The sequence below is a fragment of the Drosophila pseudoobscura genome, chromosome 4 (genome assembly GCF_009870125.1).
Source record: "Drosophila pseudoobscura strain MV-25-SWS-2005 chromosome 4, UCI_Dpse_MV25, whole genome shotgun sequence".
NCBI lineage: Eukaryota > Metazoa > Arthropoda > Insecta > Diptera > Drosophilidae > Drosophila > Drosophila pseudoobscura.
Genome location: NC_046681.1, coordinates 20,231,325 through 20,255,795, shown reverse-complemented (window position 1 = coordinate 20,255,795; position 24,471 = coordinate 20,231,325). Strand labels below are relative to the sequence as shown.

General features: G+C 46.1%; 5 protein-coding genes and 1 pseudogene across 6 annotated transcripts; 5 read left to right on the top strand and 1 right to left on the bottom strand.

Moving 5' to 3' along the window:
* Positions 1-1,755: 1,755 nt before the first annotated feature.
* Positions 1,756-3,668, bottom strand: LOC6902859 (uncharacterized). Its single transcript, XM_002132559.3, has 5 exons — positions 3,571-3,668; positions 3,293-3,507; positions 2,612-3,233; positions 2,023-2,550; positions 1,756-1,971 (listed from the first exon to the last, which is right to left on the bottom strand). Exons 1-5 carry the CDS (start codon positions 3,595-3,597, stop codon positions 1,765-1,767), a joined length of 1,599 nt encoding a protein of 532 aa, XP_002132595.3. The 5' UTR covers positions 3,598-3,668; the 3' UTR covers positions 1,756-1,764.
* Positions 3,669-4,660: 992 nt separating this feature from the next.
* LOC4817167 (uncharacterized) lies at positions 4,661-5,894 on the top strand. Its single transcript, XM_001356465.4, has 2 exons — positions 4,661-5,154; positions 5,215-5,894. Exons 1-2 carry the CDS (start codon positions 4,743-4,745, stop codon positions 5,838-5,840), a joined length of 1,038 nt encoding a protein of 345 aa, XP_001356501.3. The 5' UTR covers positions 4,661-4,742; the 3' UTR covers positions 5,841-5,894.
* Positions 5,895-7,437: 1,543 nt separating this feature from the next.
* On the top strand, positions 7,438-12,724 carry LOC4817251 (mucin-1). The gene is made up of 3 exons (XM_001356464.4): positions 7,438-7,592; positions 10,393-11,480; positions 11,548-12,724. Exons 2-3 carry the CDS (start codon positions 10,394-10,396, stop codon positions 12,483-12,485), a joined length of 2,025 nt encoding a protein of 674 aa, XP_001356500.4. The 5' UTR covers positions 7,438-7,592; position 10,393; the 3' UTR covers positions 12,486-12,724.
* Positions 12,725-13,502: 778 nt separating this feature from the next.
* LOC6902858 (uncharacterized) lies at positions 13,503-16,214 on the top strand. Of its 2 annotated transcripts, none has more exons than XM_033379741.1 (4): positions 13,503-15,320; positions 15,380-15,484; positions 15,528-15,647; positions 15,701-15,842. In XM_033379741.1, the coding sequence occupies exons 1-3, from the start codon at positions 13,629-13,631 to the stop codon at positions 15,630-15,632; spliced, it is 1,902 nt and encodes a 633-aa protein (XP_033235632.1). In that variant the 5' UTR covers positions 13,503-13,628; the 3' UTR covers positions 15,633-15,647; positions 15,701-15,842. The 2 variants fall into 2 exon arrangements, with proteins under 2 accessions (XP_033235632.1, XP_002132594.3); XM_002132558.3 differs by having other exon boundaries at positions 13,505-15,320; positions 15,551-15,647; positions 15,701-16,214.
* Positions 16,215-16,565: 351 nt separating this feature from the next.
* Positions 16,566-17,603, top strand: LOC6902857 (GTP-binding nuclear protein Ran-like). Its single transcript, XM_002132557.3, has 2 exons — positions 16,566-17,347; positions 17,410-17,603. The coding sequence occupies exon 1, from the start codon at positions 16,655-16,657 to the stop codon at positions 17,243-17,245; it is 591 nt and encodes a 196-aa protein (XP_002132593.2). The 5' UTR covers positions 16,566-16,654; the 3' UTR covers positions 17,246-17,347; positions 17,410-17,603.
* Positions 17,604-19,380: 1,777 nt separating this feature from the next.
* On the top strand, positions 19,381-21,221 carry LOC117184113 (LIM homeobox transcription factor 1-alpha-like; annotated as a pseudogene).
* Positions 21,222-24,471: the final 3,250 nt, after the last annotated feature.

The window sequence follows — 24,471 nt, the reverse complement described above, 5'->3', positions numbered from 1 at the left end:
AAAAAGGTTTGTTGGTGGCAAGGAAGGAACCAATCCCTAACGGAGGACAGCCACAGAAGCCCTGAATCGGCGAGTGTATCCAAGGCTTCGTCTTGGCGTTTTTCTGTGGCAAGAGGATGCTATATGGATGTTCTGTAGACCGCAAACAAACGACGGCGACTTATTCATTGCGCTTGCCATTAAGGTGGCTCACGCTGCCATTTGCCCATTGCCTTTGCCTTTGGCTGTGCCTTTGGTTGTGCCTTTGGCGGTGTGATATATAACACGCTCATAATTGGTCATAAATCTGACAAATGTAATTTGTCATCACTCAAGCAGCCAGCGAGCGTCGGGACAGGACCACACCCCCTAGAGCCCCCCTAGAGCCCCTAGAACCCCTAGAACCGAGCTGGATTCCTTCCAGACAGCTCTTCCCCATTGGGCTGCGGACCTGGTCATGCTATGCCGAGTGCCAAAATGAAAAAGGTGCTTGACACAAAATGTCAGCTGGATATTTTTTATTACACAATCACAACACGCACACACACACAGGCATACACGCATTCACTCACACACACACGTGCCTGACACCTTGGCCGCCCGAAAGTATGCTCGGCTTTTGTTTTTGCCCCCGACACTCGTACAAAAAGTATTTTTCGGTTGAGGTGTTCCAGGGCTTCGCATCCTCAAGCACTTCACACATAAGCCACAAAGTAGTTACTTTTTATGCCCTCCTCTCACTCACCCGGCTACCCCTACCCCCGTACCCCACCACGGGTCGGACCTCGTCTCGGATTTCCAGCCAGAGCTCTCCACCCCGTCCCCCGTCCAGGGTTTGTTCGAGCTCGTAAATATTTTATAAGTTTTCTTCAGTCCGGTTCCGTTCTGTTTGTCTGCAGGAACTAATTTTTGCTTCTATAGATGACATACGACTTATTTGGTGCGGGTCCCCAACATCTACATTTCATTATAAATGACTTTCAAAATGGCCTAAACGTTGTAAATGGAGTAAGTGCGTGTTTCTGGCCTGAAATCTAGCTCTTGAGTGGCCGGGACTGGACGGGAGTGGGAGATCAAAGGCCTCTACTGCTTCAGTATTAAGTTTTAATGGTGGCTCGCTCTGCCTTCCTCCCTCCCACTCTCTGGTCGGCAATCAATAGACCATGAAAATTTATGACGATTAAGTTGGTCCAAAGGAAAGCAAGTTGTCCATGAATATGACTTAATGGGCCACTTTGATTCTCAAACAAAATTATGGCATAAATATAGATAAATAAGATACATATTTTCGGCAAAATCTGAGCTGAGGAATTATACGATTTATTAGAGTTCTAAAGAGTCAAAAGCCAATTAGTTTTTTTAATTGGAAGCTTTATATTATGTACTCTGGAGACGTGTGGTGGTTGAGTTATTGGAAGTCGGAATATCCAGTATATATAGCACATATTCAGGTGGTATTTGGTGGGAAATCACAGCCACAGTGAGTAACAGAGTCTGAAGAGTCACAGAAAGTATGCGTCTGCAAGATGAACAGAGCAAATAGAGAGAGGGGGAGAGAGGGTGAGCCACCCCTAAGCGATCAAAGCGATCTCTCGAGCAAAACTGAAATGTTTTGATAAATCGCAATCCTTCGAGTGTGTCTTTGACCCCAGTTTGCCCCCTTCCTTTGCAGAAGATTGTCCCACAAGCACCAATAAGGAACTGCCTGAAGCCCCATGCCATATGTACGTCCACCTTCTTTTGAGCAGATAATCCCCAGATAAGCTGCAACATAAATAACTTATTTTAGATTTTATATAACGTTGCAAAGGAATGCACCCAATTATAGTACGTCATCCACTGAAATATCAAGTAAATACCAGTCACAGCCAGCAAATAGAAGAACAGCGACATCCGAAACTCATAACCGCTCATGGATACATGGAACAGACTAAAGCCAAATATGATGAAGAGAAAGTGAATGCAGGTCTCTGTGGGACCTGTGACAATGATCTAAAATACGAAATGGTTAGATGCGGGAAAAATCAGTGAACAAGTACTCACGTGGGAGATGCTATTATAGCAGCCATGCCAGAGGAGCTGGGGGAAAGCCAAGAACACCCCATAAGTGGCCATGCTCATGACCACACCGAAGGCAGCGTCGAACGACTTCCTTTGGACCAGATGCCACACGATGACTACCTCGCAGAACATCTCGCCCGAGCCGAAGCACGTCAGGGCCACCAGATCGGGCATCGCATCGAACCGAAAGCTGACATACTGCCAGGTGAGATTCTCCACCTCTTGGATCAAGTATCTCATGGCCACCGAGCTGATGATCAGTCCGAGTAGGGCATAGGGCCAGACATAGTCCGGCCGCCTCAGGGAGTGGGTCGAGATGAAGACCAGAGCAGAGGTCTCCCAACAGGTGGATACCAACATGAGCCAGGCCACTGGCCCAATGCCCACTGGAATGTACAGGAAGGGAAAGACCACAAGACTGAAGCAGTTCACGTACTTGTTCCAGCCGTTCAAGGGGCGATCTGCTGCTAGAACAGGAATCATATGAGCAGCCAGAAAGTAAAAGGGTACCTAAGGGTGCTCAGGAGAGCATATAGTCGAATGGGACACATAAAGATCCAGTCAAACCCACCAGTACAATCCCTAGGCACATTTGGGAGCTCTTCATATTCCCATAACCATTCACAGCTCGCCACCAGAGCTTGGATCTCTTCAGATTCCTCTGCTTCGGATATCTCCCCATGACTTCGGCATCGCTTTCCAAATTGGAGAAATCCTCCTCCGGTTCATCGTCGTTGGGGGGACTGGTCTTCCAAAAGTTATAGTGCGAGATCACAAAAGCCACAACCAGAACCATGAAGAATACAAATAGGAACATAAGCACCCGAAATTTGAGCAGATGCATGTCCTGATTGATCTTATCGTTCAGATGATAGATATCGTACTTCTTGCTGGCCACGGTAATCAGGTAGCCGAATCCCAGAAGAATAAAGACCATACATGACCAGATGGTAACCCCATCCACGCGGTGTCCGCGGACACACAAGGCCATGACGCCAACAACAAAATGTCTCAATAAATCCCCTGTCATTCGGGAAAACTGCAGAGCACTCAGATGCTCCACCTTGTCCTCACAACTCCTCCAAACACAGAGGTAGTGCGGCATAAAGAAGCATAGCCCAAAGAACAGGTAACTGAAACCGAAGTTTGTCAAAGGAAAAATATCCATGAGCGTCACAAAATTTGGCATGAAGCTAAGGGGAAACCTGTAAGAGTATTCTTTGCGAGTACAAAAAGCTTTTATCATACCTACAAGTATTCGGCTAGTAAGTAGCTGATGGCAAAGTTGGCCAACACAAGGAGGAAACTGGTCAGAGCATAGACTGATACGAAAGGCAAATGATAGCTACAGAAGGCCACTTTCAGGTAGTTCATGAAGTGCACAAACAATCCACAGGTGACCGTAGTCCTCACCAGCTCACAGACCTCGCTGGCATTGTTCATGGGCTTATGCAGAGAACAGCGGGTCTAAGGAGGTCCATGTTATAGAAGAGAGCAGGGATAACTATACTATTCCTCGGGAGTACTTGCCACATTGGAATGATCCACAAAAGACATGGTTTGTATATGGGTTTCAGGGTCTGACTTTAAATATACTTTAACCGACTTGTCTACGCCTGCTGTATCGTCCATAAGGAGAAGAATCTGTATCAAGAGCACTATAAGTTTGGCTCATTATCGAATTAAATGCATAGTAAGCAGCGTAGCCTCCATTATTGTCTCTCTTCATCTCAGAGATTTCATTGCTTACACAATCTTTTCGCACAGATATTAACGGGCACATCTGATGGATTCTAATGGCCTCTTCAAGGTGCATATGCAAATGCATTCATCGCGCCAGATGCCTTTGAAATGGGTCAACATAAGGTTCATGAGCGATCGCCATCGTCATCTCGTTGTTTTTTTCCTTTCGAGTACAATCGAGGCAATCCCCCAACTGGCAACAGCCCCAAAGATTTCAGATTCCATGTTCTTGTCGTAATGAAACCTGATGCGACACATTTGGCAAATTGTCGCAGTAGTCGTATCAACATCGGCATCATCATCAAGCATCAGCCATCAGCATCGTTTGGGCACTTGATATTCTGGCGTTTCGTAGTCGTTTTGTACCACGACAAGAGAGAAAATCCGAGAATTTTTTGAGTTCGTCTCAATTAGAGGCAATTGAATTATTACACGGCGACACTCATTCAATTTTCAGCGATAGGGGGAATGTATACGAGTGCGAGTCTGTCGTCGGGGCAGACGAAAACAAATTGTCTGATAGATGAAACCCATGTGCCCTGTGCTAGATGAAAGGATGATATGAATGCCCTACGATAGGTGAGGGTTTTAGGTTTTAGGTTTCAGGTTTTAGGTGTATTCCCCAGTGAACTCTCAATGATCAGATTTCTAATATCCAACAAGACATTTAGGAGGCGACTGACTCCTATCGGAGTTTCATTTACAGAATAATTTTTATTGGAAACTAAATATTTATTGGAACCAATAAATTGTAGTGTATTTTCTCTGCATTCCAATCCCATACTATCCAGCATTGTGTTCCACTTGTCTGATATGCCCCTGCCCGTTTTTGTAGAGCAACGTCCCACGCATTTTGTCACTTTCCATGGATATACGCGTCGTGGCGATCCCGCAGTGCCTCCAGTTCGTCCGCGCCTATCGTCGCGTTCAGTTGAGATTGAGATTGATTCGTGATCGTCATGAGATCCTGTTGCTCAGTGCTCTGTCTGCTCCTCGTCACCGTCGCCGTGCTGCATCCCAGCGAAGCGCGCGGCGGACGTGGTCGAGGCGGCGGCTCATTCGGGGGTCTCTTTGGGGGCTGGCGAAAGTACAAGAAGCCCTCGTCGTCGGGTGGTGGTCGCCGTGTGGTGAGCGGATCGCCAGTGCACACGGCTATGACGGTGCCAAAGCCTCCTCCACCACCACCGGCCCCACCGAAGGCAATGATGCCGCCGAAGCAGCAGATACCCAGCTATCCCCGCCAGCAGATGCCAGCGGGATATAACTACCCCACACATCCGGGCCAGGGAACATACTACTCCAATGCACAGTCCTTGCCGGCGGGAGCCGTGTACTACGCCCAACCACCCATGTCCATGAGCCGAGGATCGGGTAAGTCAATGGGAAGGCAGGAATACCTCCCCGATTGATACCCAATTCAATCTCTACCAGGAACTGGCGACTTCCTTACCGGAATGCTGGCCGGACACATGATGAACAACATGCTCTTTGGACACCGTCATCATGTCTATCACAGAAATCGCGAAGGAGAGGATCAAACAGCACAAACAGCGCAGGGCAATGGTCGCCAGATCATAATCATCAACAATGGTCAGCCAGAGGGAGCTGCTCTCAATGAGACCACCATTTCAGAGGAAGCTGGTGCTGCAGTGGCTCCAGAGAACCCCCTCACCGAGGAGGAAGAGAGCTCCAGTGCCGCCTCCAGCGAGGAGTCTGCAGATGTCGAGGGCACTGCTCTGCCCCCACCAGGAACCATCGTTTGCTTCCCCATTACGCTCAACGAAACCGATCCCGAGCAGCCCGACCTGATCCGAGAAGTAGAGCGAGTGGTCTGCTTTCCAGCCCCGCCTAATCCAGAGGCGGGAGACCTCCTGGACGGCCCCGAACAGGGCAGTACTACAACCACCGATCCGCCTGTTGTTGCGGGGGAAATTGGAGCTGATGCTGGTGGCGCCTCTGAGGGCAATACTGAGGGAAACGAGGCGAGTGAGCCTGTGGAGGTGGCCAGCTATGTGGCTGGCAGAGCTGCCAGTGTCAATGTAGACGCTTTATTGTAGTGTCCTTAAGTTGTTGTTTAAGTTTTATTTGGAATAAATATTATTTAGTTGTAACATTACCATTTTCCCCATCAAAAGAGAGATAATTTTAGACCCCATCTCTACCCAACCCAATACATACCCTTGAACGTCTCCGCTTGCCTCCGTTTGCGGTACTAATCTGACAGCTTTCCTGTGTAATAGATAGACATATTCTGCATTTACCCCTTGCCACTCTCATGGCAAATGTAATGGCATTAATTCTTATAGCTACGTGTAACTATTCGGTGTTCAAGGCATTTTTTCTCTGGGTGTAGCATCCACCACCCACCCTATTCACCTTTCAATACCATGACCATTAACAAAGAATACGCAGAATTCCGATGGGTTTCTGTTGAACCCTGGTTCATCCAATTTCCCACCTTTAATGCCCTAAAGCCAAAACTAATTCCATTAAAAAAAGGCTTAGAGGTCGGTAAGGGGATCGGCATCCTGTAATACTTTTGCCGTCATAAGCACGCAACCACAGGCGAGAGGGGAGCACGGAGCACGTACCCGTACCCACGTCAAGGCCCCTTTGAGCTCCATCACAATTCTGACAGTTGTGGATGGACATGGTGGTGCCGCAGCCCCACACGAGCACCACTGACCCAAACAACAACAATATGCAACGCCTCAGCGCACAAGCACAACAAAAATCATAGCTAAGGCCAAGGTATGTTTAAGAGAAGGTAGAGCAGTGCCAACCAAGTATACAGGCAGCCAGGCAGGCCTTAGATTCCTGGCACACACCTGGCTACCTGGAGAGCGGTACTGCCTTACCTTCACTTGAATGTACCCTGCCGACGGTGGCGTTGGCGCGCTGTTGTAAACTTTGACGCCGACGTTGACGCTGAAAACAGACGGTGATGGGATGGATGGGGCGCGACGCGATGTTCGTTCAAGTCCAAGCAGTGACACGAGCTCCAAAACACCTACACAAAAGCTTTTGTGTGGCAGGGTGTGCGAGTGTGCGTGTGTGGATGTGTGCGATGATCCAACAACAGCAATGAAGCTCACTTGGCGCTCATTAAATCCACCAACACCCACAACACCACCAACAGCGCCAACAGCAGAAACAACAGCCACAGAGCGGAGCCCCGACGTCAGGCGATGAAGCACATGAAAACAACAAGCGTGGAATGAGAGAATGATGAGAGACATTGAGAAGCTTCGGCCAGATGTGTTCCACGATATCATTCACACCATGATGGGCCGCTGCCTGTGGCGCTGACAGAGCAGAGGGATGCCATTTCGAGTTAGAGACAACCTATTTATTTGCTCAGCCTATCTCGTATCTCGAGCTTATCAATGATGCAGCGATCCCATGTGAATGAGATTATGGAGTGTATAAAACAGAAGCAGCCAGCAGTGATAGAGATACGACAAATCCCCAGCCAGAGCGATGCGCGTCCCCTCCAAAAGTAAGCAGCGAAAAAAAACTGAAATTAAATAAAAACATAAAGCACACACAAAAAAGAGGGAGCGGAGTGGGAGAGACCAGAGAGATGACAAATACTAGTATAGCGGCGACAAAAGCCCCAACAAGTTGGGGCCACGCTCTCGCGGTCAGCGCTCCGCTCTGCTCTGCTCTGCTCCGGAGCAAAAACGCGTACAATTTTTCAACCGCATTTCAGTTGTTCGAGAAACTTTGCGCGGAACAAAAGCACAAATCGCACGCGGCCGAAAGCGACCAACAAATAAAAAGCACAACGAAATAAACCACCAAACAAAGTAAATATTTAACAAATAGTCGTACACAGGGTGTTATCATATACGAACCTAATCCCCAGCAGTGCTGTGGGTGATCCAACTCCAGTGTAAACTTCCTGTTCCAAATGAAACACCCATGCAACACATGCAAATACTTTTGCTTCAAACAATTGTGCTAAATTTATGTTTATTGGCTATAAAGTGGAAACACCACTTGCATTAATTAAGCCACTAGTATTGTGGCGGTGTTTTGTTTATATTTGCACGAATTCAAGGTCGAGTTTTGGTCTTGACAAAAGGAAAATAATACAGGAATACAGACATATCCCAAAAGACAGTTCAAAGTGGGTTTTGGGGCACTTCCAGATCCCATTGATCAGCGAAATTTTTCAAATATTTTTCAAATGAAGATATCAGCAGATGCTGTGTGCTCTGAAGTTTATACTATATCGATGCCATCTGTGCGACTCTTAAAAATTTCAACAAAGAAAATCCAGAATCTATTTTTATATTGAACTAAAATTAGGAAATTCCCTTGTTTCAATGACGTTCTCGAACGTGTGCATCAGTCCATGGAAGAGCTTGGAGAAGGGAGGAATAAATTACAGAAATTAGCTTTATTTTATGAATATTAGTATTTAATCGAAGTGGGGGTAATTGGGTAAATATTATGCATACTAGCATTTCAAGGGAATTCTTGCAAATACTCTATGCGATACGGGGTCAAATCTGTACCCGTTTAAGGGCCAAAGTCCTGGGAATGTGATCACTCTATAATATTACATCATTTCAAAATAGTTTCGCCTATTGAAACAGCTGCCCCTACACACTCTTCACACACTTTCTGATGAACTAAATATTATGTTTCCCCTAAAAATTCGCATAATTATTCAACAGCAGAGTTCGAGAGTATACCACTCAAACGTCGTTGCTGGTAACCGGCTTTGCTGTGCCGCCCAATTAAATTTACGATATATCTTTTGCATTGTATTCATGGTCCCTGATTTGGCAGCTGTTTTCAACGTTTATATAACTCTTAAGAAATGAACAAACTCCCTCAATCAATGAATCACATTATAAAGTACTTGGAAATGCGTATTTTTCTGGGATTTCAGAGCCAATCTACAATCGCTTTGACGTTTAACCTCAGCGGCGATAAGCTGACAATTTCTAGACCGAATCTCGCATTTACGTGTTTTGTCATGCCCTAATGGGCAGCAGCCTTTACATGTTTGCAATTCTCAGAAGTTCAGAGAATAAACATATACGATGTAAACAGCATTCGCACTGAACGATTTCCCGATTGACGTCACAGCTGCGCATGCGCTGCATTCGATGACTCATGGAGACTCATGGCAAACCAGTTTTACTCTGTACTGGTCGTACTTTCCGGATTGCAGCAAGTGTATCTCATCTTGTTTTGCATACTTGCCTATTTGCATAGAGCTCTTCGATCGTTTGTTTCGTTTGTTTAGGTCAGTGTTCAGCGTTTAAATACGATTTGTGTATACCAGACCAAATAAGTAGCAGTTCTTTTTGGTTTACAATATACAGCAGATGCGTTCCATTAAATGGTAGACAAATGTTTTCTTTAGAACTGTCTTAGCTGATGCTTCTGAATCAGATCTACTGCTTTTTGAAGTCTCTTTCATTCTTATTCAAGAGTGTTTATTGGAATCTCTTTTAACCTTAGCCTAGGGTACAATTGTGGCTTATTGGAAGAGACCCTTAGCCTCAGTAAGAGGTATCTGAAATTTTCTTAAATTCATTTTGAAAAGGTCAAAGGAGTTTTCCTTAACAAATTACAAATCTATCCATTTACTTTTCAGCTTCTGTGGTTGTGGTCTATTACATCTGCGTGTCAAATATCAATTCCAGTTAATTCTATGAGTTCCATTGAATATAATATGCCAACATTTGCGGTTTTTCCATGCTTATCGGAATCAGTATGAATACACTTTTTATACGTAAATTAATTTTGTCATTAGAACACTTCACAGTAGAAGTGCTAGGTCCACCTTCCCCTACCGAACTTCCGTTTGCCTTGTAGCAAAAGAATTGACCTTTAACATTTGCGAGTGCTCAGACAGGGTGCGCCGGGAGCTAAGCCGAAAGCAAAAGTCAATCGAGTGTAGCCACGCGACAAGCCGACCAAAATCAGCAAGTTAATTATCATTAAGAGGGCGCCCAAGACACGCATAACGCGCCTCTGACTCGGAAGCGGGGCAAGGGGAAGTCCAGGCCTCCTCCAAGTCTGGCAATCAGGGCGTGAAATTACGTCAGTGTTCGACCCTGTCCTGCCCCGATCGAAACATGGGAGGCAGCGCGAAACTTTCGGCGCAAATATGGGATATCAATTAGGGCTAAGCCATGGAGAATGGGGAAAATGGAGGTTCTAGGCTGGAGCTAGCTTCAAATTTTTCTAGTTTATTTTTAGCGCTAATTGAATCAATTGTTTTTTTACATAAACATAAACTAAATTCAGGCCTCGCGGGCAGATGATGACTGACAATGGGAATGGGAATGGAAATGGGGTGAGACCGGGAATCAAATGAGAACGAACCAGAACAGAAGGTTAGGTTTGAGGCCGCAGCCTGAGATACTCTCCATTTCTGCGTTGAAAACATCTGGGTAAAACGATAAATTCTTCTGGAAGACATTGGACCCTCTACCATAAGTTCGATGATAATTCAGTAAAAAAAAAACGATAAGAGAAATCCCTTAGTCTGCCTTGCATTTAGCATCATTGATGTATTGAATATATATTATAAGCACCAATTGAGATAATTGTGAGTAATTGAGTGTTGATGATCTCTTGCAGCATGTCGCATACGCCACTGAAGCGACTGAGTGGCAGCCTGGTTGTAGTCCTGCTGCTCCTGGCTCTAATCGCAGAGGATGCCCAGGCCAAACGCTGGTTTGGAGGCGGCGGCAGTAAGAGCCGATCATCCAGTTCCGGCAGCTACTCGCCGCGTCGCACCTCCTCCTCTACATCCACGTCGCACTCGCACGCGAGTCCCTCGTACTCGCACTCGGATATCGGTCGCCTGAGCTATGCCGGCGGCACCCAATCGCAGCCCAGTAAAGTGAGCATGGGTCAGTCGCAGAGCAGTCACAGCTCCGCACCGATTGGATGGAATGTGCCCAAGGCCCAGGGTCCGCCGCCCGCATACTCCGCCAGTAATCCGGCCGGAGGAGCCCACACCAACATCCACGAGCGTCCGCCGGCATACAATCCAGCCTACAAGCCGAATGCAGCCCCGCCAAGCTATTCGGCGGCCACCAACACCCACAGCAACAGCCCCAGCAGCAGCTACAACACAAATTCCCGGCCAGCAGCTGGAGCAGGAGCAGCTGCCGGAGCTGGAGCAGGAGCAGCCAGTCCCCACTACACACCCGCATCGAATTATAGACCCAGAATGAACTCCACGGGCGGCGGATTTGGCAGCGGATACCACACTCCCATCTCGGCCAGCAGTGCGCACAACGTGCAGTCCAGTTATCCGCGTCAGCAGGGCCAGCTGCCTCAAGGAGCCACCTACTATCCGGCAGGACAAGTGCCGGCGGGCGCCACCTTCCATCCTGCAGGACATGCGCCAGCAGGAGCATCGTATCACCCGGCTGGACAGGTTCCCCACGGAGCGACCTATTATCCAACAGGGCAAGTACCAGCGGGAGCCAGCTATCACCCGGCAGGACAGTATCCTGCAGGTGCCAGCTATCATCCCGCAGGAGCCACGTACCACAGTCCGGGACAGCTTCCCCAGGGAGCCACCTACTATCCGCAGGCACCTATGGGCGGAGGTCTGCCGCCGGGTGCCACCTTCCTGCCAGCAGGAGGAGCCCTTCCCGCAGGTGCCACCTACTATCCTCAGGCGCCACAAAAGTCTGGATCCGGTTTTGGATTGGGTGAACTTACAGATTACGTTCTCAATGGAGGATTTACCCACTAAGACAACACTTTATCTCCTTACAGGCACTGGTCTCATTGCTGGCGCTCTGGGAGGAGCCATTCTGGGTCACGCCTTGACACCCACTCAGACGAGAGTCGTGGAGCATGCGCCATCATACTCTGGAGGTGGCGGTGGTGGCGGCGGCGGCGGGGGCGAGGACAAGATCATCATTATCAACAATGGACCCCCGGGATCCGTGACCACTAGCGAGGTGGGATCGGGCACGACGGTTATCAACGCGGGAGGCGTGCAGCAACCAGCTGGCTATCCCGCGCAGCCAATGGCTGCTGCGGCTCCTGCGGCTCCTGCACCGCAGGTACCGGGAGGCGCACCATTAGCGCCTCTTGCTCCGATAGCTCCTTTGGCCGCACTTCCCCAGGCACCAGCAGTGCCCGGAGCAACACCAGCTGAGACGAATGCTCCAGCACCCGCACCTGGCGCACCACCGGCAGCTCCTGCTGATCCAAATGTACCTGCGACTCCCGCTGACCCCAATGCTCCACCAGCTGCTGGAGGAATCATCTGTGTGCCTGTGAAGGTACCCGAACCAGATCCAAATGACGCCACGAAGACCATTGAAGTAGAGAAGATCGCCTGCTATCCAGCACCTCCACCAGAAGCAGCTCCCGCTAACGGAACAGCTCCTGCTGTCGAAGGCGCTGTCCCTGCCCCGGCTTCCGTTTCCAATGTGGCAGCCGGAGTTACTCAATCGCCGGACGCCGCGCATCTTGCACCATTCCAGCCGACGACACCCTTCACTGTGCCCGAAGGATCCGTGCCATTGGCTCCGCTTACGCCGGGCGGACAGCCGGATATCATGAAGATGCCGGGCCTTACATCTGCACGTCTTTCCGCCGAGTCGGGACTGAAGGATGCCCACAATGTGGCAGACAAGTCCTTCACCCACTTCAGTCTCATCTCGACGCTGATGACCCTCCTGGTGGCCTACTGTCTCCACTAAGAGTCCCAGGAGAGTCCCCCAGGATTCTGTGTCATTGGCAAACCGAAAAGCTTTCACTAATTTATTGCCAGTCTATCGGACACGAGATGTGCCTTATCAAATATGTGTCTTACTCCTATCAGTCGGTTCTCTTTATATATTTTGTAAACAAATCGAATTTTTGATATATACTCGTACGCGTAGTTCTGTTAGACCTCAAGTAAACCACCAATAAATGCATCGTCAATTGATCGAATTAATGCCATCATCTGTTCAATGGAGACTTGTATTCTCCGTAGCAGGATCATGCATAGCGGACATCAAGGGCATTGAAAGCAGAGCACAGAGAGCCCCGAGTGAGCAGAGGCATCTGGGTCTAGGAGTCGGAAGTGCCAGATCGAAGTGCCATCCAAAATCATAAGACAAATACAAGCTGAATAAAAGAAACCAACAGCGGGGACAGTAAGCCGAGGAGGAAGTGGTGAAATATGTATTTAAATTTAAGACGAAACAAAACAATCTATTTTTAAAGCTACAAATACTGAACAACACCTTACTTGAGAAAGCTATTTCTGCAAAGTTAACAGCCGAAAAGCTATTATGCTAAATTAACAGAGCCAAAAAGCTATATGGTAACAGACTTTAAGCTCACAAAAGTTTACTTTTTTCCCGAAAGAGGGCGAACTTAGACCACCCTCTATTGTTCATGTAGAATTTTTATGATTTGTATATTATATTTAAGATTCAATTAAGTTAATAGGGGAAGATGTTCGGCCGTGATGCACATAAGATAGGACCTGGCCGACCCCTCGCCTAAAATGATACAAAATATATTTGAATCTATCGATAAGTAATGGGACAATGGAAAATTATGTAAGGCAGATTTTTGGGCAAAGATTCAAAAGAGGTCAGGAATGCACGTTAGAGCAAAAGAAGTCTTGGTTTAAGCACCTCAAGCACTCTAAATTTATAAAAAACTATGTTTTTCTAACAATTTTGCTTGGAAGGGTTTTACTTCAAGCATGATTTCAGTATGCCTTACTTAATTCAATTCTTTTATAGTTACATGTTACTTGTTCATTTGTAATTTCACACTATTTTTTTTGTGCAATTTCTGCACGCATTTTTTACCACACTTTCCTTTAATCTGTTACCTTTTTGGAAATGCCAAAATCAAAAAAAGCAAAATCGAAAAGTGAGACTTTGGGCAAGTCATCAAATCGATCCCATGCAATTGCAAAAGGCAATAAAGTGCAGCTGAGGAAGAAAAGTCCAGGGAAAACTGTACCTGGAACTTCCAAATCGGTTTTCAGTCCCAGAAACACCCCACCGAGTCCCTCAGCACATGAAAAGGTTCAAAAAATTCACGCATACTCGCATGAATCTATTCAAAAAAATAGTAGCACTCAAAAGCAAATCAAATCTCAAAAACATTCGGAAGATGAAAAGCAGAGAAGCCCGCTGCATGCAAACGATCCTGAGGATGACACAAATCCATTTCCAGACCAAGGAATATCTCTTGTGAAATTGTCTGATAATGTTATCTACGGTGAAGACGAACACATCTATGAGGACGGCAGTAAAGTATCACTAAGCTCCAACCCCAAAAGCGGCTTTTCTACACCAACAATACTGGATGCAAAAACTAGTGTTATTTCGAACGTTACTTTTGAAAAAAAACATCATGCGGTCCGACCAAAGACTTCACTCCATAAAAAGCCCAAAGGTTCGACAGTATCGATCCACAAAAGACCCCAAGCAACGCAAGAATCCATCCATAAAAAGGCCAAAAAATTGGAGCGTAACGATGCCTTCAGTATACACCTTCTTAAAAAACGACCTAAGCCGGAAGTCGATATTCAATGGAAAGCTCCAGATGACAATATCTCTGTTCGGTCAGAAAATGCTGGTGGTGATGAAGTGCGCAAACCAGACCATACCAATTCCGAAACGGGTGATAAGAAAAACTTGGAAATAACTAGTTATATGGACATCCTTAACCAGATCCGCGACTTGCCCAACTGGAATGAACTGGATGAGACAGCTACGTTTGATTTTTCAGAAGAAATTCACGAGGCCAAGGCAGAGGACCCATCGGGAAAATTCAGAGATCCGTTGGCTGCCGCCTCGACAGACCTGAATCTCACCAAGGGAGATACTGAGACAGATCATGAGGGATTGTCTGAGGCCCAGCCGTCTCAACAAAACTTGAGTAGACTTAGTCTATCGGCCATCTCCAGCTCAGAAATAGAAGAAAGTGATTCTTTTGATGATGATTTGTCTTTTAAGACTATCTTTGAAGTCCCAGGACCAGTCAAACGTACTAGTCTCGTTTTTGATCTAGAGGAAGGGAAGTCGGAGGTCGTCGTCAAAGTTAGCCCATGTGAATTGAACATAATGGTCTACGACTTTCTGGACGAACTCATTTGCAAAGTCATTGACGTAACCACAAAGCCTGAACGGCTAACACACAGAGTACTAGACAAAGAAAAGCTCATGGATACACTGCTGGCTGAAGCCAATAAGCATCATTTGGAACAGATTATAAACCAAAGTTTATCAAAACGTATTACCGATATCCTGGTGCGCCGTTGCAAGTACTCTCTAGTAAAGCAGGATACAAATGAAATTACCAAAGAGAACAACCGGGTTCGCTGTCTTTCCGCACTAAATGAGCTGGACTATTGGCTTAAGCGTGAAAAAAAGTCTACTGAAATAGCCCGCAACGAGGTAGAGCGAAATGTCATCGAGGAGAACACAAAGAGAACTGAGGACGATGAACAGTTTCAGCGGCTGGAGAACCTTATAAATAGTACCATACTTAATTGCCAAAACGTTTCAGATCATTTAAAAATTGTAACTACACATCTTAAAACTGATTTATCTATTAATACCTTTCACGAGTACCTACACAGTTAACTAGAAATATAATCAGAAGGCTAAGGAAGATGCGCGATGAGTTGTCTGTGACACGTCTGAACTTGATTCTGAAGCAACACACATATTCACATATTAAAACGGTAAGACATATCATTGAACAGACAGTACCTATACATAAGGAAGATCAATAAAAATATACTTTTCAGAAAGTGGAAGAAATGGACACCATTTCGGAAAACCTCACCATGCACAGATATCTGTCAGTCGAAGCTCAGGTTGAGAATTTGAGCAGGACATTGGAGTGTGAGTAATCCATTTGATATGCAAGAATATTTCCTAATTTGTACAATTTTTAGCCAAAAACTTAAGCATTGTAAAATCGTCCAGCCTCATCAATAGCAAGCTCCATTCAGTGTCCCATCTGAGGTGTCGTCGAAAGGCATTGAGCCGGAAACTTTCGGCGGCCCAGTACATACTCGGGTCCCTGAGGCAGAAATTCCAGGACTTGCGGCTCAAGGCCTATCGGTGTAACACAAAGCACAACAAGCTTTATAAGTGTCTCGATGATGTACGCTACCAAGGTGGTATTATGTTATATCCCCAGCTCATGACGGATTATGACCAGACGCTGGAGTTATTTGCCAAAAAGCGATCTGAGATCGAGGTTCTAAGGGCGGAGCATGATATTCTAATCGAAAGAATCGAAACGATCGAAGAGGAGCTTAGAATTACACTGAAAAATCGTAAGGGATCTAGGAATCAACTTCGCGCTTCCACCTTAGTTGACAGAATGGCAAAGATTTGAGTGTTTAGATCACGCTCTTGGTGAAACGAGAGAATCAATGCCAATAAATAAAAAACATCTTTTAAGTTTACTTTCTTGATTTACAATGATAAAAACCCAATATCGACAGAGGGTCCGACAGGGGTTGCGCTGTCTCTTCGGTTTATTAATTTTGCGGGTTCGGAAACACTTCCTTCTGGGTGTTACACACATCCACTTCCACCACAAATCGAATATACCTCTATACTCTGCGAGTACCAGGTATAAAAACAAATACGAATGGGATGGTGATATTTCACTTTATGTGTATCTCCCTTCAAACGTAAGTAAACGTCTTACGGCTGACGTAATGGCCAAGCTAACAGTTTTGAGCATTCAAGCAGAAATGCGAGCATAAAGAAAATACCAAAAAAATCCTAAATTTTTAGATAGTATGTCATTGAATTCGTTGTCTAACACTTAAACTGTGCCTGTCGTTGTGTCTTTATTCTGGAAAATCAAATAAGTCTCAATCTATTTTGTAACAATGTCTAGTCGGCCCAGCCCAATTCCAACTTTCAAGTGCGTAATAGTCGGCAAGGAGGGATGCGGAAAGAGTACCTTCATCCATCGTCACTTGACGGGTCATTTCGAGCAAAAGTATTTGCCCACATTTGGAATCACGGTGATCAAACTCATATTTCCTACAACTCGCGGGCCAATCTGCTTCGAAATGTGGGAGGGAGGGAAGGCCGAGTACGTCCAGTATCGGAATCCATTTTTCAAGAACGTACAATGCGCCATCGTAATGTTTGACCTCAGCCTAAAGGACCCATTCAAGAACTTTGACGAATACTACTCTATGTCTAATATGCTCCCGTCAGACATCCTAAAATTCGTTTGTGGCAACAAGGCGGATCAAGAATTGGGCAATCCTAGCCCTCTGCCAACGAATATCCACCGCTGTACAAAGATGTCTGTTAAAACTAATATGAACACACTGCTGCCTTTTCTGCACCTCTCGCGCAGAATTTTTAAAGACCCCTCGCTCGAGGTCATGCCGAGGACAACATTGTTGCCGGCACAAGTGGAGCCCAATCGCCAGGAGAGACAGCCAGAACAGGATAAGGACCTTTAAGATCATACGAAGATACACAGATACACAAAACAAGACAGAGAGCGTGTGTGCGTGTGTGTGGCAGCTACATCGGACACATCAGACAGCAGTACACTCTAAAAAGTAGGTGCCTGATTATTTATTTCTGAATCCCTAAGTAATCTGAAATTTATCCATCCTTTCAGGCCATTGTGGCGTCCAGTGCTTCAATACATCAGATGACGGAATGTCATCGTGCCACGAGGTGTGGCAACATAAAAAGACTTCATACCAGTACGGGCAAAGCATTTACAGCTTCGCATCTTCAATAAATAACTTACTATATTTAATCAGAATTTAATTAACAATAACAATAAAAACCACTTGACATGATGAATAACAGAACGAGAGGAAATGTTGTTGGTCACTGCTACGACCGCGACTCTGCATTACGACTACATACATGTAGTTCTGGTGGGTTAGTCATGGGCCAGCTCGGAGTGGGGGGCACTCGCAACAATGTATTTCCTTGCACCGGCTTATACCATTGCATTGACTCTTATTTCTTGGCTCTTTTATTTTTATATTCCCTCCAGTTCAATTGGCCGACACCCTTTCTGGCCCCAAGCTGCTATGCCGCGATCGCCTCTTCATACCCCCTACGTAAATTTATTAAGTTATTATTTATTCTATTACTTTATTTAACACTTTCTTTTATTTTAGCAGGTCTCCAAGGGCTTCCCTCTTCTGGTGTTCCGATTAATACGAAGGAGTGTGCGCTCGACGACGGCTGTCCACCCCATGCGACCGGCTGACATCACGAACTCCCAGCCGGCTCCTGCGCACTGGACCATGATGCACACTGTGATCTTTAATGAGGGACGACCAATCAAGTACTTAGCTGCATTACATCTGCAAATGACAGAGCATGTAAGAAAATCTGAATAATTTCATCTAAAGAGTAGATGCACGAGTTGAATGAATGGAGCAACAGCTTTATATCTGCTTCGGCCATAAGATCGGGCATAAAGTATTGCACGTTTTGCCTTTGTGTACTTATGCGGAGGGGAAGGATGGGGACGCACACCATCATCGCCTTAACTCATAAACCAATCATGCATTTCATCTCACAGACAACAGCAACGCAACCAGACCCAGAACCAAGCAGGCAACGGCTTTAATTATGCGTAAGCCGTAAAGAGCCCATTAATGTAATTTTCGTTGCGTTTTCCGGGCAGTCGGAGGGCGTGTTGGCCGCATGTTTGATTAACAGACACTTCTGGCGTGTTTCCGACGTATGCTCAGTCCATAATTCTGATAGATTCACTCCGATGTGGTCTCAAGGAGAAAATTATCTTGTATATGCGATTCTCTTTGACATTTTAATCACATTTAGCCGTGGATTTGTGAATTATTTAGAGAATACTTAAATGTGTGAGTCACATAATTCGTAAATAGCCTTTTGAAGCTATTATTTATAAAAAATATTCACGTTAGATTTTTAAATTTCCGTTAAAAATAAAGAAGTACATTTTGATTCCACCAGATGGCGCTTTTCGGACGACACCTATCGCGCACTATTAGTACCAACATCTCCGCCAATCGCTTTACGCGGTTCTTTTCCATGAAGGGCTGGACACTCGGATTTTTGTTTTTCATATTTATTGGCGCGCTTTTAAATTCTATGTAATGTACGAACAAAAAGGTTTACAAGAGGTTCACCTCTCTGAGATATTTCTATCCTGCTTTTCCTATCACAGCTCTAACGGTATGAGTTACAAAATAATATAAAATATGTATATATACATTACCGACATTGCCTTCCCTCCTGCACCATGCACCATGCATTACCTCGTCGGCTTTGACCGGGTAAGTCCGGTCGCTTTCTCGATCTGTCGCGCTCTTGTCGAAGCGTCGCTTGCATTAATGCACGGGCCATTCGGCCGGCCTGCGCTTGATTCGATCCAGCAATCACTTGAATCTCGTCTATCGTCTTAGAACAGATTTTCAATGCGAAAAATCGTCGTCTTTTCAATATCTTTCAATTGATCGCAACATACGCTGCCGAAGAAGCTCAGTAGCTCAACATAATTTTGAGCTCATTTATCTTCAGTTTTAGCCATTTTCGGCGTATCGTTGGCCCTACCGTATACAATCTAGCTTGTACTCTGAGAATCTGGCAGCACTGCTCGGCAGCACAGCTGACGGGCGCCGTTACTCTGCAAAAAGCGTGCGTGCTTCGCTTCGGATTTCCCAAATTTCAATTTGCATTGCAGATCAGCAAAAACTGTGTGAAAGTCATTGAAAATGAACAATTTTATCGAACCTTCAGCTGCATCGCCCAGCATAGGCGATGCGGGGCGCATTACTATGCAGAACATCAGTTCATCATCAGATCAGTTCTTGGTGGCGAATTTCGAAAAGCGCAGCAGCATTGCCGCCACACACCTGCCATTGCCGCTGCAGCATTTCTTTCCTGTGTCGCCTGTGGTGCCGCCGTCTGTGGTGACGGCAGTGGGGCCCGAAGTCGACTCCCCGCAGCCATCGCGTTCGCGGATGGCGCAAATGGAAATCTATTGGAATGGTATAGCGTCCGTGAATAATAAGATGACTATGGATATCACCAAAACAGAGCCCGGACTCGTCGGGCTCTCATCGAATCAACAGCAGCAGCACTCAAGACAGCAGCAGCAGGCCGCCAGCATGAACAGCAACAGTGGCAACAACGTGGGTCAGAATACCAACAACGGTTGCAACCGCAACGGCGGCGGGGTAAACCTCGGCAACAACAACAGCCTCAGCAATGTCCAGAGCATTGCCGCTGCGGCCAACAACAATAACAACAACAACAATGGAAGCCTGCTGTGCGCCGGCTGCGGCAAGCACATCAAGGACCGTTACTTTCTGCGCGCCCTGGACATGCTGTGGCACCAGGACTGCCTCAAGTGCGGCTGCTGCGACTGTCGCCTGGGCGAAGTGGGGTCCACCCTCTACAAGACGGGCAACCTAATGCTGTGCAAGCTTGATTATTTTCGATTATTTGGCAACACGGGCTACTGTGCCGCCTGCAGCAAGGTGATCTCCGCCTTTGAGATGGTGATGCGCGCCCACACCAATGTCTACCATTTTGATTGCTTCGCCTGCCAGCAGTGCAACCATCGATTGTGCGTTGGCGATCGGTTCTATTTGTGCATGAACAAGATTCTCTGCGAGTACGACTACGAGGAGTGGCTGCTCTTCGCCACGATTGCCGCTGGGGTCCCGGGTGCCGCCGACGAACTGCCCGGCGGAGGACCAGGCGAGGCCAACATGGGTGTGGTCGTGGGCATAGTCAACAGTCCGTGCACCCCCGGCGACCACAACAACAACAAGGGACCCCAGACGCCCACCGGAGGCGACTCTCCGTTTGCGGCCGCGGCCACTGCTGCTGCTGAAGAACCAGCTAGGGGCGTCCAGACAAAAAAAAGCCCTGAGCACGGGCGCGCCTAGGAGGAAGAGCGTCTGGATCCATTGGAGCAGCAGGAGGAGGAACAGCAGCTGGAGGACAAAAAACAATATTCTACAACCGCAACTGAATCGAGAAGGGTAGATCGTGGCTCGTCGCTCTTGGAACGAGGGAGACAGGGGGAGAGAGACCGCGAGATTTGATGCCACATGATTACGGATGATGGAGTCGATATTCAATCTTCGTTTGCTTTTGACTGAGCTCAAATCTTATAGTGTTATAGATTTAGTTTTTGGTTAAGTTCTCTCACAAATCACTTGCTGAATGTTGCACATATTGCAAGTGCAGAACTAAGTTTTCATTTCCCTTTCGAATGGGCAAATATTCGTTTCATAGATCGATTTTTTTTTTTTTTATTTGTCGAGTGTTTACCACTTCATATGGGTATACTCGTATTCGCATTCATATTCATATTGATATTGATATATGTATGTAACAAATAGTTTTTAGTTTTCACGCTTGAAGCGTTGCGGTGCCAAAATAAATTCAAACGTATTCCTTGTTTCCCCCCTATTCATCATTTGCATAGACTTTTTTTCTTGGTTCTTTTAGGGGGAGAGAATATACCTCCAGTTATATTATCCAGTTATCCAGCCCCAAGCTGCTATGCCGCGATCGCCTCTTCATACCCCCTAGGTAAATTTATTAAGTTATTATTTATCCTTTTACTTTATTTAACACTTTCTTTTATTTTAGCAGGTCTCCAAGGGCTTCCCTCTTCTGGTGTTCCGATTAATACGAAGGAGTGTGCGCTCGACGACGGCTGTCCACCCCATGCGACCGGCTGACATCACGAGCTCCCAGCCGTCCCCTGCGCACTGGGCCACGATACAAAGCGCCCCTTGGGTCATGATTCCTGTCGCGCGACACTGTGATCTTTAGTCTGGTCTACTTTTTTGTCCGGTCACTGCCAGGGCCCTCATCCTTGCGTTCCAAGATGTTTTCTCCGCCTTTCCAGTCCGCTCGCTGTCGGTACCTCCTCCTCTCGGGAGGTCCAAGGGATGTGTTCCAGAGCTCGGACTGATTTTCGTAGTAGTGCCGTTCGACAGTCTGGATTCTCGCGATGCTGGGAGTGTCGGTCCTTCTCCGATCTGGTCCGAAGATTTGGATTTGTAAAATATTAAAATACTGTTTTTTCTTTTACGCTATATCTCAGCTGCACATCAACCGATCTGGGCGTGACATGTCTCTCCGTGATCGGGAGAATCCTGCCAACCGACTGCCGCCGGAAGAAAGGACATCAATTTTTCCCCGATTTTCGCAAAAAATCATGATGGTTACATCATTAAATTTGTCCAAAAATCGGCCCCGTTTTCGTTGTCGAGATTTTGATGCCGTTCGACAATCTGGATGCCGGTGATGCTGGGAGTGAAGGTCCTTCTCCGATCTGGTAATATTTGGCTGAGATATAGCCTTCCGAAGATTTGGATTTGTAAAATATTAAAATATTGTTTGTTTTCTATACGCTATATTTCAGCTGCACATCAACCGATCTGGGCGTGACATGTCTCTCCGTGATCGGGAGAATCCTGCCAACCAACTGCCGCCGGAAAAAAGGACATCAATTTTTCCCCGATTTTCGCAAAAAATCATGATGGTTACATCATTAAATTTGTCAAAAATCGGCCTCGTTTTCGTTGTCGAGATTTTGATGCCGTTCGACAATCTGGATGCCGGTGATGCTGGGAGTGAAGGTCCTTCTCCGATCTGGTAATATTTGGCTGAGATATAGCCTTCCGAAGATTTGGATTTGTAAAATATTAAAATATTGTTTGTTTTCTATACGCTATATTTCAGCTGCACATCAACCGATCTGAGCGTGGCATGTCTCTCCGTGATCGGGAAAGTCCTGCCAACCGACTGCCGCCGGAAAAAAGGACATCAATTTTTCCCCGATTTTCGCAAAAAATCATGATGGTTACATCATTAAATTTGTCAAAAATCGGCCTCGTTTTCGTTGTCGAGATTTTGATGCCGTTCGACAATCTGGATGCCGGTGATGCTGGGAGTGAAGGTCCTTCTCCGATCTGGTAATATTTGGCTGAGATATAGCCTTCCGAAGATTTGGATTTGTAAAATATTAAAATACTGTTTTTTCTTTTACGCTATATCTCAGCTGCACATCAACCGATCTGGGCGTGACATGTCTCTCCGTGATCGGGAGAATCCTGCCAACCGACTGCCGCCGGAAAAAAGGACATCAATTTTTCCCCGATTTTCGCAAAAAATCATGATGGTTACATCATTAAATTTGTCAAAAATCGGCCTCGTTTTCGTTGTCGAGATTTTGATGCCGTTCGACAATCTGGATCCCCGTGATGCTGGGAGTGACGGTCCTTCTCCGATCTGGTCCTATTTGGCTGAGATATAGCCTTCCGAAGATTTGGATTTGTTAAATATTAAAATATTGTTTGTTTTCTATACGCTATATTTCAGCTGCACATCAACCGATCTGGGCGTGGCATGTCTCTCCGTGATCGGGAAAGTCCTGCCAACCGACTGCCGCCGGAAAAAAGGACATCAATTTTTCCCCGATTTTCGCAAAAAATCATGATGGTTACATCATTAAATTTGTCAAAAATCGGCCTCGTTTTCGTTGTCGAGATTTTGATGCCGTTCGACAATCTGGATGCCGGTGATGCTGGGAGTGAAGGTCCTTCTCCGATCTGGTAATATTTGGCTGAGATATAGCCTTCCGAAGATTTGGATTTGTTAAATATTAAAATATTGTTTGTTTTCTATACGCTATATTTCAGCTGCACATCAACCGATCTGGGCGTGGCATGTCTCTCCGTGATCGGGAAAGTCCTGCCAACCGACTGCCGCCGGAAAAAAGGACATCAATTTTTCCCCGATTTTCGCAAAAAATCATGATGGTTACATCATTAAATTTGTCAAAAATCGGCCTCGTTTTCGTTGTCGAGATTTTGATGCCGTTCGACAATCTGGATCCCCGTGATGCTGGGAGTGACGGTCCTTCTCCGATCTGGTCCTATTTGGCTGAGATATAGCCTTCCGAAGATTTGGATTTGTTAAATATTAAAATATTGTTTGTTTTCTATACGCTATATTTCAGCTGCACATCAACCGATCTGGGCGTGGCATGTCTCTCCGTGATCGGGAAAGTCCTGCCAACCGACTGCCGCCGGAAAAAAGGACATAAATTTTTCCCCGATTTTCGCAAAAAATCATGATGGTTACATCATTAAATTTGTCAAAAATCGGCCTCGTTTTCGTTGTCGAGATTTTGATGCCGTTCGACAATCTGGATGCCGGTGATGCTGGGAGTGAAGGTCCTTCTCCGATCTGGTAATATTTGGCTGAGATATAGCCTTCCGAAGATTTGGATTTGTAAAATATTAAAATATTGTTTGTTTTCTATACGCTATATTTCAGCTGCACATCAACCGATCTGGGCGTGACATGTCTCTCCGTGATCGGGAGAATCCTGCCAACCGACTGCCGCCGGAAAAAAGGACATCAATTTTTCCCCGATTTTCGCAAAAAATCATGATGGTTACATTATTAAATTTGTCAAAAATCGGCCTCGTTTTCGTTGTCGAGATTTTGATGCCGTTCGACAATCTGGATGCCGGTGATGCTGGGAGTGAAGGTCCTTCTCCGATCCGGTAATATTTGGCTGAGATATAGCCTTCCGAAGATTTGGATTTGTAAAATATTAAAATATTGTTTGTTTTCTATACGCTATATTTCAGCTGCACATCAACCGATCTGGGCGTGGCATGTCTCTCCGTGATCGGGA

Bases quoted from the DNA above. Each gene is read 5' to 3' on its own strand.
- LOC6902859 (XM_002132559.3), bottom strand. From the start codon at position 3,597: ATGTCTTTTGTGGATCATTCCAATGTG. The intron at 2,551-2,611 runs GTGGGTTTGACT...GAGCACCCTTAG, and splicing joins TGTGCCTAGGGATTGTACTG to GTACCCTTTTACTTTCTGGC. The intron at 1,972-2,022 runs GTGAGTACTTGT...TTCGTATTTTAG, and splicing joins GCTATAATAGCATCTCCCAC to ATCATTGTCACAGGTCCCAC.
- LOC4817167 (XM_001356465.4), top strand. From the start codon at position 4,743: ATGAGATCCTGTTGCTCAGTGCTCTGTCTGCTCCTCGTCACCGTCGCC. The intron at 5,155-5,214 runs GTAAGTCAATGG...AATCTCTACCAG, and splicing joins GTCCATGAGCCGAGGATCGG to GAACTGGCGACTTCCTTACC.
- LOC4817251 (XM_001356464.4), top strand. From the start codon at position 10,394: ATGTCGCATACGCCACTGAAGCGACTGAGTGGCAGCCTGGTTGTAGTC. The intron at 11,481-11,547 runs GTGAACTTACAG...ATCTCCTTACAG, and splicing joins TGGATCCGGTTTTGGATTGG to GCACTGGTCTCATTGCTGGC.
- LOC6902858 (XM_002132558.3), top strand. From the start codon at position 13,629: ATGCCAAAATCAAAAAAAGCAAAATCGAAAAGTGAGACTTTGGGCAAG. The intron at 15,321-15,379 runs GTAACTACACAT...GTACCTACACAG, and splicing joins TTTCAGATCATTTAAAAATT to TTAACTAGAAATATAATCAG. The intron at 15,485-15,550 runs GTAAGACATATC...TATACTTTTCAG, and splicing joins CATATTCACATATTAAAACG to AAAGTGGAAGAAATGGACAC.
- LOC6902857 (XM_002132557.3), top strand. From the start codon at position 16,655: ATGTCTAGTCGGCCCAGCCCAATTCCAACTTTCAAGTGCGTAATAGTC.